Source organism: Sphaerodactylus townsendi, linkage group LG01 (genome assembly GCF_021028975.2).
Source record: "Sphaerodactylus townsendi isolate TG3544 linkage group LG01, MPM_Stown_v2.3, whole genome shotgun sequence".
Classification (NCBI taxonomy): domain Eukaryota; kingdom Metazoa; phylum Chordata; class Lepidosauria; order Squamata; family Sphaerodactylidae; genus Sphaerodactylus; species Sphaerodactylus townsendi.
Window position 1 is genome coordinate 72,391,911 of NC_059425.1, and position 12,491 is coordinate 72,404,401.

Here is a 12,491-nt window from a genome sequence, read left to right on the forward strand (position 1 = left end):
ATTTACAATAGCAGCCACATTTCCCATCACCACCAAGGTTTCAGGCTGAGATAGACATTCCCCATTTCTTGCAGGTAGCTCAAATCCATTTAATGTACTGGGATAAAATAATATTTTACAAGCGCTATTTTAAGACTGGGATGGGAGCACGATTATTTCAGGAAATGTATTTGAGCTGAGCAGAAAGTAAAACTTAACTGATCTATTCTGCAGCATCATTTTCTTTAAAGCAAGGTGCTTCTCGATTAATATTTTAACAGCCCAGGTAATGTTCGTTTCACAATTTAGCCCAATCTGGTTCAAAAGAGAAAATCTGTAAGAAAAGAAAATCTTGAGGCAAGATGAAAATTAAGGGTTTGTTCCTCAAGGGAATTTTGATTTAACACCTTTCCACCTCCACCCCCTCATCTCCTATAATGTTTGGGAATGCATATAGAAAGCTTATAATAGAGTTTTGGAAGGAAGAAGAGTCCTCCTGACCTGTAGAGCGAAAATAGAGAGGATCATAGGGAGACCTCCTCATTCAAACAGACAAATGCTAAGAAAAAGTATGATTTGGGCCCCAGGGCTGCAGGAGGAGTAAAAAAAGGGGCAGACAAAATCCTATGATAACAGGAAGGGTGAAAAATAAGCCAGGTAACTGTTAGCTTCTGAAAGGAGGGTCATGTTGAATGCATGCAACTGCTCTCATTTGAAATGAGGCCTGTGACGCTTTGAAATTCGAGCACAGATCCACCACCTACCAAGAACTGGCTGCCTGTTAGGGTAGGTCTAGGACCTCCTCGTGTGGTTCGTTCCTTGAAGCTTCACAATCTGCTCTCTGGACTGTCGGGTGAGGGAAGGCACACACGCGCTCGGCATTGATCTCCCCTTGAACTAGGACTGACGGCAAAGTGGCAACAAGAAGACTTTGTCGCCGCTTCGGAGCACTCAGCAAACTGCGCCGGCTCACCCGGCTGAGGTGCAAAACCCGACGCATGAACAACTCGCACCGTGCGGGGGGGGGGGGGGGGGGGGGGGGGGCGGAGGTATAGGAAGGTTCCGCAAGGCTGAACGTGTAAACACACGTACTGAACTGAGCGCATGCCCACCCACCCCGCCACCCCCTCATCTTGCGTTACTACCAGTCACGGAGACATACTTGCCTCCTGGCACATCGCATATAGATGGCCAACAGGTGCAAGCAACATTTCACGTCCTTACACACCACCGTATGCACAGGGCAGGCTTCTTACAGACCGGCCCCTCCACGGGGTCCACGTGCCCCGAACGATCCCCTGCAAACCTCCAGCTGGGGTCGGCGGCCCCAGAGCCCTCGCGCAGCCCGGGGACGGCGGGTCTATGCCTTGCCTCGCCGTCCTCCCAGCTCTGCGGCCGACTTCTCCCCGCCAGCTCGGCTTGGCGCCTTAGAAGAAGACGGGGTCCCGCAGCGGTGGAGCCGATCACGTTCTTCGGCTTTCTAGGACGGATGAAACCTCGACTGGTTTCTGACGCGGCTTTGCCGGGGAAAGCGAGGAAAAAAAGAAGAAAGGCATGCCGAAGAAAAGGAGGCGGCGGAAAAAATAGCCAAAGCGCTCCGTCTTTCCTAAGCCTCGCTTTGTTTTCTCTAATTGGTCCTGGGGGAGGCAGGGGGATTGGGCGGGGGGCAGGACTCCGCTCCAGCACGGTGGATTTAATTGGCTCCCCCTCTTTTTTAACTAGAGAGGAATCGAACTGCAGAGAGCGGGGGGCGGGGGACGTAAACAGAAGGCGCAGACAGATCTGGAAAGATTATAGATTAAATTCAGTGCACAGGCAAGCAATTAGAAGAGGATCTGTTCGTTGTGCCGAGGATCAAGAGATCTAACTCTCCAAAGGACTGGGCGGGTGTGTGTGTGTGTGCGTGCTGTGTGAACGACAGTCAACCGGTAGAAAGGCGGGCTGGGCTCTCAGCGCTGAAGGGTGAAGTTTGCGGGCGCCTGAATTACCTCCAGAAGGACATCCAAGCGAGAGGCTCTGACCCACATATTGAACTGCTCTCCACTGAACGCTTCTACAAGTGCCATCAGATTGCCAATATATTACTTGTGTGTCCGCTTTTTTAAAGAAAAAAAATTAAAGCGACATCCTTCTAGGAAGGGGCGGAGCGAGGAGTTACCAAGCCCTTTCCCCACCGAGCATCTTGCTGGCTTTCCTTTGCAACACCAAGTTCATCCCCTTCCCAACTTCTTAGCAAAGCTAGATAATTTCTCTCCCCGTCCGGGTGTGTGTGTTTCTAAAATCCCGGAGAACGAGAGAGAGAGAGAAAACTTCTTAACTGCTAAAGCGTCAGTCGACAACCACACCGGGGGTGGTGGTGGTGTGTGTGGCTGTGGAAGGGCGAGAGAGACCGCGAGAGATCTGACCTGCTGGTCGGTCAAAGGAGAGAGAAAGCCCAAACAAGGCGAGGAGCTGTTGTGTCTGGTCCGGGATGGTGTGTTTCACCTGCGGGCAGGATGGGATGCTTTGCAGCCGCTGCTGGCTAACTCTGGGCTGGAAAGACCGAAGCTGAGCCGCAGAGTTGCTTTGCAGAAAAAGAAAAAGGCACCCCGAAGTCACCCTCCCTGCCCAGCCACGACCGAGAGCGCGGGCGGAGAAGAAGAGCTACAGACGAGAGGAGGAGAGCATTACCTAGCGGGCCAGCAGCAGCTGCATCTCGGTCCCTTTCTCTCTCCCCCCTCCCCTTCCCCTTTGCCCACACGCTCACACACACACCCCCCTCCTCCTCCTCCTCCTCGCTTCCCCTCGCTCGTTCCTGGGGTTGCAGCCAGAGGCTCATTAGCAAGAGGGAGGGCGAGGACTCTCTCGCGTCTCTTCTCGACATCGTCTGGTTCTTCGTCGCTCCCAAGTTGGCCGGCAGTTTGGGAAGCAGCCGGGGAGTTCCGCAAGCCCTTGACGCTTCCAGCCGGCCCAAGCCCATCTCTGCCGGCTGGAAAGGATCGCGAGTCAGCCGGAGCGGAGAAAGAAGCCGCTGAAGTTTCTGGATTTCGGGCGTCTCTGGCTCGCCCGGCTCGGGGCTGCGGCGTCCGGGCTGCAAGCGGCGTGGGTTTTCTTTCGGGCAAAGCTCCGGAGCCGAGAAGCCGCCGGGCGGGGCGGGGTTGCCCTGGCTCGCTTCGCGTTGCCCGCCCGGCCCCCGACTCCCTCCTCGCCCCTTTTATCTTGGCAATGACGGCTCTCCGTTGGGGGGCTCTTTCTGTGGCTGCAAACTGACTGGGCGCGCAGCAGCTCGCCAGCAGCTCCCCGGAAGGCGCGGGCAGAGTTGACTTGGCCAAGCGGGGCCGAGGGCGGCTCACCCGGGGTCGTCCGTTCCTGCCGGGCCGAGCGGGGCCCCGGAGGAGAGCATTTCGGGGCAAAGCATCCTCGCCCGCTCCTCCTCGGACTAACCGCCCGATGCTGCCGTGGATTTTTGGGGTCTGGCTGCTCTTTTTCGCTGGCTATGAAGCTTCTGCCTTGAAGATGGAGACGATCTGGGTGTTCTTCCTCTCTCTGGTCCCGGTATACACCAGGGGACAAGGGGCCTATGGTAAGCGGCGCCGGGGCCGGGATTTCCTGCTTCAGGCGGAGGCGGGGGGCGGGAGCTGCGGTCGGATCAAAGTTGTGATTTTGTTTTTTAATACCTGCTGCGGAAGAAAGTGAATGATGTTGGCAGGGCGCTTTTTTGGGGTGGGGGGATTGGTTGCAACAAGCTGGTTTCCACCGGCTCCTCGAGCTTCTTCTTAATTCCTCGCCTGGGTACCCGCTGTTGCCGCCCCCCCTCTAGATTTACGCGTCCGAAGAGATGACGCCGATTAACCCTCTCAGAGAAGGAAGAGAGGGGGGCGGGTGTGCTTCAGGGGCTCATCAGCTCCGGGAAAAGAACCCAACTATGGGTCGCCCACTCCAGAAAGCTGGTGTACGGGGTGTGTGTGTGTGTGTGTGTGTGTGAATTGGACTTTGGCTGGGGCTGGAGGTGGGCTTGCAGTTTGAATGCGGCTCTTTTCCGATCCGCCCCCAACCCAGTGGTCTGTTTGGGGGGGGGGGGTTACTCTTCAGCGGAGCCTCTTGGCCTTGGCCGAGCTGACTGCTGCTTTTGCTCTGCCTTGATGACCTGTTGAAGCGAGTCCCGGGACTGGAGGGGGGGGGGGGGGTGCGTTTATGTGGTGGTGCTGGTGCTGCTTCCACTAGTGGTGGCCAGGGTGTGCTGGGAGGAGGATCCGCTAGATTTCCTTAATGGTTAGTTATTTCAAAGCAAACAGAAATCACCCCTCACCGGTTCCGACAGCTGTTTTAACCAAGCTGAGCTTGCAGGCGGTAGGTCCGGGGAAGGAACCTACTCTTTTTCTGCACCAAGAAGGTTGAAAGGGCCTGATCTATCTATACATCGATATATACCTATCTATAGCTATACCTATGTATTTGAAGGGAGGCAAAAGTACAAATTGACGGTAATAATAAACACACATTTTGTTTTTTCTACACACACACACACCTATACAGTCTTTTAAATGATAGAATAGCTTATGTTGATCTGTACGAGCTGTTATTGAGTACTTACACTTTTACATTATTTTATCTGCTTGTAATGTTTGAATATTTTCTCAGCCCTTCTGCACACATGAAAATCCAACCCAAGAAGAAAGGGTTTTTTTTTAAAAAAAAATACAGCACACATAATTTTGACATGGGAAATACCAAACACACCTCATGCTCCTTTGCAACCTCATAAAATAAAGCCCAAGAAAAGCTTTATCCGGTCGTTATACTGGTAGAGGCTAAAATGATTAAACTGAAGTTACCATACTTCAGTCACTGGAAAAGACAATAATGCTATGAAACATTGAAGACAGTAGGAAAATAGGAAAACCCACCATGGCATGGATTTTGTAAAGGAAGTCACAGCCGTCAGCTTGCATGACCTGAACAAGGCTGTTATCAAAAATACATTTTGGAGGTCACTGGTTCATAAGTCAGAAGCAACTGGATGACACATAATTCAGGTGAACTGGCTTGTCCCCCTGCCTTTCCCAAGCAGCAAAGTTTGCAGATGGCCAAGCCTATCAGATTGGGAGGGGGGAGGTCTGTTTATGGCATCTGGCAAAGTCAAGGATAACAGAGCTCCCAGTTCTAAGGGGGGGGGGCAAGGAGAAGGTAAGAGAAGATCTGATCCTTTCCCCCTCCAGGCTGCTCCAAGGCTTGCAACCAGTGGCAAAACTGCAAGGGGGGCTCCGCGTCCCGGGCGCATGCCATTAGCATTACGTGGGGGCAGAAAATCACCCCCAGACTCCTTCCCAGGGGCAGGGCATGGGCAGAATGGAATGTGGGTGGATCGGGGTGTGGGCGGGGCATAGGTGGGGCGGGGGGGCACACAGGGGCAGGTCATGCCCCAGATGCAGTTCCCTCTCCCTCCGTCACTGCTTGCAACCCCAGCAGAGCACAAGGCAGGAAAGAGAACACATCAGGTATTCTTAATTGTTAACATTCACCAGCCCCCATAACTTTTTTCCCCAGCGTGTGTTTAGAATGCACCCCATGCACCCCTCCCAGAAGTCTCACATGTCCAATGCTTATGTAAGAGCCAGTGTTGTGTAGTGGTTAAGAGCAATTGGACCAGGTTTGATTCCCCACTCCTCCACAAGAAGGCTGCTGGTTCACCTTGGGCTAGTCACAGTTCTCTCAGAAATCTCTCAGCTTCACCTACTTCAAAAGATGTCTGTTGCAGGGAGAGAAAGGGAAGAAGTTTGTAAGTCACTTCAAGACTCTTTACAGCAGGGATAAAATTCCAAATTCTTCTTTTAGGACAGCTACTGTCAACATGCAGACCCTGAATGCTTGAAGTGGGAGTAGATAAGGAATTGGAAGGTCCTGCAGTTGGAAGAGCAGAGGGCACCTCGGCTGGAGGAAGAAGGGAGATTAGCAAGGCCAAGGAAACTTACCTGGGGGTCTGTGTCTCCCACTGCATAGAACCTGACATCTTTGAATATTTTCTCCGGAACTTTTAACTCCCCCTCCTCTTTGTTTGCCATAGTTTCACTAGACTAACAGCTGCAGGTTCAGCATTATCAAGGGCTACAAGTTGCCTCAGAGGCCCAGGATCTCCCTTCTCTTCCACCTTCTAGCAGCAGCCTAATTGGGGAACAGGGCATGCGCGCTGCAGAGCAAAGCAGCTCTTCAGTTGAGCTTCCCTCACCTCCTACCATAGCAGCAGCCCAATCCAGGGAATGGGGCACACAGGCTGTAGAGTGAGCCATCTCTGCTGTGCAGTTCAGATTCTTCCACCTCCTAGCAGTAGCCTAACAGGCTGCTGGGCAATTGAGCATCCCCCACTTCCTAGCAGCAGTCTATCAGGTGAACAGGGCACACACTGAAGAATTAGCTGTCTCTTCCAAGCAATTGAGCCTCCCCTCCTTCTCCCACTGTCCCCTCTCTGCCTGCCGCAAGGGGAGCTCTGCCTCCTTCACCCCTTGGGGCTGAATGTGAAGAACAGAACATGTTCAAACACCTCACCATAAAAGTTGCCATCAAGCTCCTGTGATTTTGAAACAAAGCTGGATGCGAGTAAGGTCTGCAAAGTGGCACCATGAATGCATGACTGCCGCCAAGGACTCCCCTCAAAAGCAGGTGGTGGTGGGGGACCAGAAATCACTGTGGGGCAAACTGAGAGCAAAAGGGGGTAAGAAAGCATTCCCAGCCCTGCCTTGTAGAGTTTTTGAGATGCAACCAGGAAAGACATCAGTGGGAGATGGAGGGGAGCATCCATTTGGTACTTAGCACTTGTCTGCCTTTTTTAAAAACTACAGTTTCAAATGCTCATATTTTAGTGCGGGTTTTGTGTTGGGAAAGATTTGCTCCCAGGGATCCCAGAGCAAAATGTTAGTTGGTCTGTTTACAATTGACAGGGACGAAGACTTGCAGAACACCACTGACACACCTTGCGGTGTCCTCAGAAGAAACTCAGACAATTGTGCAGTCAACAGGATGAAGGAAGGGCAGAGAAACAATAGACTTCCAGTGAGTTTTAGAATCTGCCTGCATTTAGCTTATGCTATGTACAGTATTTGTGATCCATGCAGACTCTAAGTTCCGCTCACTGTTGGCCCAGCTACAAGTGATGGCTTTACAGGTCACTTTAATGATGTATACTTTTTCAAATGGGAACTGATTTGCCTTTCGCTCCCTTAGGACCTGGATGTTAATTCAACTTTAGGTGTATTTTGTGAAACAACTGGCTTAAACAGATGCAATTTTGCTTCTGCTCCCTCCTCCCAATTCACGTGCCTGGCAAGAGGAATGGAGGATGAAGGGATTTAAGGTCTAGAGGGAAATTAGAAGGAGCACCCAAGAGCAGTGAGATGGGGTGTGTAATGTCTTTGTGGCAAGAGAAACAGTGTGTGTGCAGGTTTTTACATCCCTTGGGTGTTTTATATGCTCCCAGGCAAACTTTTTATTTTTAATTAGCCGACAGCTGCAGTCCAGGTAGAACTACTGGTAGTTTTGTTTTCAAAGACCTCTTCAGACCATTATATATAAAAATATGTGCCCCTTTAAATACACGCACCCTTTTAATATACATGTATGCACTTTTTAAATACTCGCACAACATAACCTAGCTCCTTTTCTAGTGTTCTTTCTTTCAGACCTTGAGATTAGAATAAAAATCTGATGATATCTCTGGAAAAATAATAGGAAAAAAGCAGTTCATAGAAGAAAGAACACTGAAATGAAGCCATTGTTTAAAGCTAGCATAGCGCACAGCTCCTGTGTATTCTGTTTGCTGCCCCCTTTTATCAGCACCATCTAGCTGCCTTCTCTCCTCCTCTTTGAGAGAATAATGGTTTTAATATAAAAATTGTTTCTCTGCATGTGGCTGAGACCACTGACACTGGCACGCCACAAACTTTCCCTCTCCCTCCCCTTGGCAATCCTTCCTTGAGCTTCTTCTCCAGAGCTGTCTCCAATCACAGCTGTTTGTTTAGATGGTGAAATTGCAGCTATTGATGGCTTGTGTGGTGCTCAAGCAAAGCTGTTATTCTTGCAAGAAAATTTAAACTAGAATTACGGAGGAGCTCCCCATTTCCCCCTCCTTTTCTTCTGCCCTGAATGTTGGTCTTGAATTATAGCCCCAAGCTATATATAGTAGGACTATTTCATGTTCTCCGTGTTTGCCTCTGTGGCATTTAATGTGGAAATGCTGGGAATTCAGATGCTGTGTTTCAGTTCACTTTTATTTTTGCTTCCTTTTAGCATTAGAGTGCGGAGGAGACAGGAAGGGTGGGAGGGGACACCTGCGCACTTGTATGAAGGCTATAAATACATTTTTTTACAACGATAAATCTAGTGAGATTAACTCAGATTAAACCAGATGAAATATCCATGTGATGTACCCTTTAAATAATAACCCACACAGACATTCATAAGAGGCCTTGGCCTGGGTTTATTGAGATGGATGAACTAAATAAGGCATGTGTTAAAGGAAAATACTTGGAGTAGAGACTTGCTTTAATTAGGAGTCAAAGTACTTCTCCTTGTTACCTGAAGAGGCTTGTTACACAAATTGGTGTTTGATATAATGACTGAAGAGTGTCTGAAGCCCAATAATCTTCCTTCCCTTCATTATCTGATTCGGTCCTTTTAGCCCTATTTACTAAAAAAGGACATCTTGAGCTGATCACGGTATACCCCCCCCAGTACAGCTGTTAAGAGAGCTGTCAAAAGTCAAGTTTTACTAGGCTGTTCATAAAGTCATAGAATCCTCTTGACTTACGAAGTCATGTTTACAGATTTGCCTTGCTTTTTACAAACCTGAAATACAATTTAGATCATGTATTTTTATCACTACAGGCTGATTTACATTTGTTGGAGGAAACTTGACATTGTTCCATGTGGGGTGGTGGTGGGGAAGATGATCCCATATCCCAAAGAGTGATTTGTGGATTTCCATGTGATAACAGCTTCATGTGGTATGCCTTGAATTACATTTATGGGGTGGCTGTAACATATAAATGGATCCTGGGAGAAGCACTGAAATTAGACAACATAGATTCAAGTCCTGTGGCACCTTAGAGACTGACAGGATTTTTAGGGTATAAACATTTGAGAGTCAAAGTCCCTGTCCTCAGATGTCAGTCAGAAATTAGATGTTTGTTTATGTGAATGTTACCAGGAACTGTATTTTGGTATTCTGATGTTTCTCCCCACTGATGTTTTTCATTTTTCTCCCCAGTGGAAACTCACAATGGCTTGCAGCATCGTTGTTCTCTCGATCTTGTCCTTACAGTAACCACCCTGGAAGGTAGATGAGGTTGAGACTGAGGTTACCAAGCAAGCTTTCTTGGCAAAGTGGGGATTTGAATCTGGGTCTGCTAAATCTTAGTCCAACACTCTAAATATTATATCACAATGGTTGATTCGCCACTGTCAAGTAATCATGTGATACTCACGCGAAATATCAAGGTTTCAGCAAGAACACCCTACTGCTTAACTGCCGAAAACGGATTCATCCTGGTTCTGGCGCTCCCTCTCTCCCTTATCATGTGTTTTTAAAGAACCTGTATGGAAGTGCACCTTTTAAAAAAAACACGCGCCAAAGCCAGATTGGTGGGGAGGATCAGGGGACAGAATCTAGGTTTATTTTCCCACTGTAGGGAGTGACGTGGAGCCTTCCAGCCAATCTGAGTGCAGTGGGCTGTGCGCGATGTGCTCGCAGCCCTTTTTTTTGTTTTGCCCTAGTGGGGGCTACATTGAAACGTGGCTGCGTGGAACATGATTTCTGTGCCAACTGAAAACTAAAATTAGACTTTTGTGCCAGCGCAGCTGCGTGGGTAAAGAGTGCCGAAAAAGTCGAAGCCACGCATATACGTAGTTTAGTTCAAAAAACAGCTACTGTTCCCGCTCCAACACAGTAGCCAATCAGAAGAAAGCTGCTCCCTGCATAGGCGGGGAAATTCTATCTACACATGTGCGTGGTGACGTAGCTGCGCAAAAAAAAGTTTTTAAAAATTCCCACCTCCAACACAGCGCAACAACCAATCAGGATGAGGAAGAACAGCCGCTGAGCAGATTGTGCATTCGATTGCGCAATTGTGGGAAGTGTTGCATTGCTCAAAACTGCAATAGACATAGAGGTCTTCACTAGACACACACTGCAGTGGGGAGAGAGAAACTGTGATGAAAAGGTGCTGTTTCTTCTGAAACCTGGTTGTATCCAGCTTTAATTTCTCAGTGGGTAAATGGCCAATGACTGCTTTCCACCCTTGTTCCACCACAATGTCCTGTTGAGAAAGCAGAACAGATGAGAATTCTGGAATATTGTCAATTATCACAATTGCCTGGCATTGTTAAATCTTTAGAAACAATATCCTCCAAGAAGGCTTGGTTTAGCCAGGGGGGTTGGGGTAGGTGCAAAGTCAGTAGAAAGTGGTTTTTTTTTAATCAGCCTACCTCTGAAGTGTGCTGGTTTTTCATACACTGATAGTAGTTACCATCCATAACAAGTATTGATGTTCAACTCACTACATCCTTCAACTGCTTCATGAAAAGCAATGTAGTGGGGTGTGTTGAGTGCTTTTTCTTGTGCTGTTCATCTTTTTTTGAAAACTAGGAACAGGTCACTATGATGACATGAAAAATGTGAGTAGTAAGTATGTTAGAACACCTACCAGTTCAGCTCATCTCCTATTCAAGGGTTGTGAGCAGGAAATCAATTGTTTGATGAGCTGTTTGGTTGTGTCCAGTTTCAATGTGTCCATCTCACATGATTAGACCTTCTCACTACCTTCTTTCCCTCCAGGCTGCTCGGCAGTGCTTACTCTGAGCACCATCTTTGGCAGATATGCCCCTGCTCATGTACAGGTGAAAAGCTGTTATGCGTAGTGCTATATTTGAGGCAAACTGTGCCCAGGAACATGGAGATAATCTGGTCAGGAGCTTGCCTATGTGTAATCAAAGGAATATGAACAAACTGTGCTTGCCTAGTGAGCATATTTGCTGCAAGGTCTATTGGCTATCTGATGAATAAATCACATTAATATGAACAAATCTTCACCAGGGATTGCATTCTTGTTCTATAAGCCTTGTTGTGCTAGAAAATATGCATGGTAGTAAAAGTTTCCATAGCAATTTCAGTATTGCCAATAATGAAGACCAGGACACTAATATTTGTATAGAAATGGTGAGGTGAGCTAGCAATTTGGTCTGGCAGGTAGCAGTTTTCCTGGTAAGTGGAGAGGCTATAACTCAGCAGCAGAGCACATTATTTGGGTGCAAAAATTCCCAGGTAAATCTATAACATCTTCAGTTAAAGGATCTCCAGTAGCAGCTGCTTAAGAAGACTTTTCCTTGTCTAAAGTCTTGGAAAGCTGCTTGGACAGTACTCAGCTAGATGGACCAATAGTCTGACATGATATATAAGGCAGCTTCATATTTTCATCTAAGTGTGTGAAAAGAATGAAGTAAGGAATGATTTTTTGAATAGCCCCATAGAAATATGTTTTCCATGTTTGTTCATATGAATGCAACCACCCTTACTTAGTCCTTGAAAGAGTCTATGACAAAATGTTGTAGCTAAAGGCTGAGGTAAATAGTGTTTTAATACAACATTTAGCAAAGAACATAACAAAATGGAGAGAAAATATTTTGGAGACATTATGTATTGAGAGAAACTCTATTGAGAGAAACTATTGAGAGAGAATGTGTGCAGTTTTCCTTTGATCAAATAGTTGGTTACAAATAATTCATTCTCATTCTCTGTTGCGCTCTCTCTCTCTCTCTCTCTCTCTGTGTGTGTGTGTGTGTGTGTGTGTGCGCGTGTGTCTTTATCTTGGACTATGGAAGGTGGGCTGCTGCTTTATTTACTTTACAAACAGGATTTAACAAGCCTTGATAGGAGTGCTTGATTGCTAACATGGAGCTGCTGACAGCCTAACTTTCTCTTCTCATGCTGAGAAAAAGGCTGTGAGTTGGCAGTCCCTCATAATTGTCTGCTTGCAGAAAACAAATCAACACCTTCTAGGGATATTCCAGAGTAGAAGATAAAAGGGCTGGAAGGTGGAATGATGAGTTTCAGAAGAACACATCAGTTGACTATCTGGAAAAATACTCTTGATGTGGAATTGGTTAGAAATCACACAGGGGGAGTCTCTATTATTGAAAATACTATAATGTCAACTGAACATGCACAGCAAGGAGCAATTCACTGCAAAGAAAAGGTGCGGGGGTTGGGCAAGTGAACAGTTTCCCACTTCCTAAGAATATGGGGTCAATGCTATATTTCTGATTCTGATAGGATACATACAGTTATGATTTGCCTTCATTTGAATATCATGAGACCTGAAAGGAAAACAAATCTTGAGGTTTCTTGTTGCTGATCATGTCTCAATAACTTTGCTTTCTTTGCACTCTGCTTTGTGCTCTTTGTCTCCCAATTTCAACAGGGCAAATTATTTTCCATAAGCACCATATGTGGGTTTGATACACTGAGAATAAATGACATTCTCAAA

The 12,491-nt window shown here is 47.5% G+C and overlaps 1 protein-coding gene across 6 annotated transcripts in view; it reads left to right on the top strand.

Moving 5' to 3' along the window:
• Positions 1-1,708: 1,708 nt before the first annotated feature.
• Positions 1,709-12,491, top strand: part of MDGA1 (MAM domain containing glycosylphosphatidylinositol anchor 1) — a 380,713-nt gene continuing 369,930 nt past the window's right edge. For all 6 annotated transcript variants that reach the window (XR_007246342.1, XR_007246345.1, XM_048518953.1 and 3 more), the window contains exon 1: positions 1,709-3,541. Coding sequence is in view for 4 of the 6 variants with exons in the window: in XM_048518953.1 (XP_048374910.1) it covers positions 3,409-3,541 (133 nt within the window). In the remaining 2 variants the exon portion in view is untranslated. The remainder of the gene's footprint in view (positions 3,542-12,491) is intronic.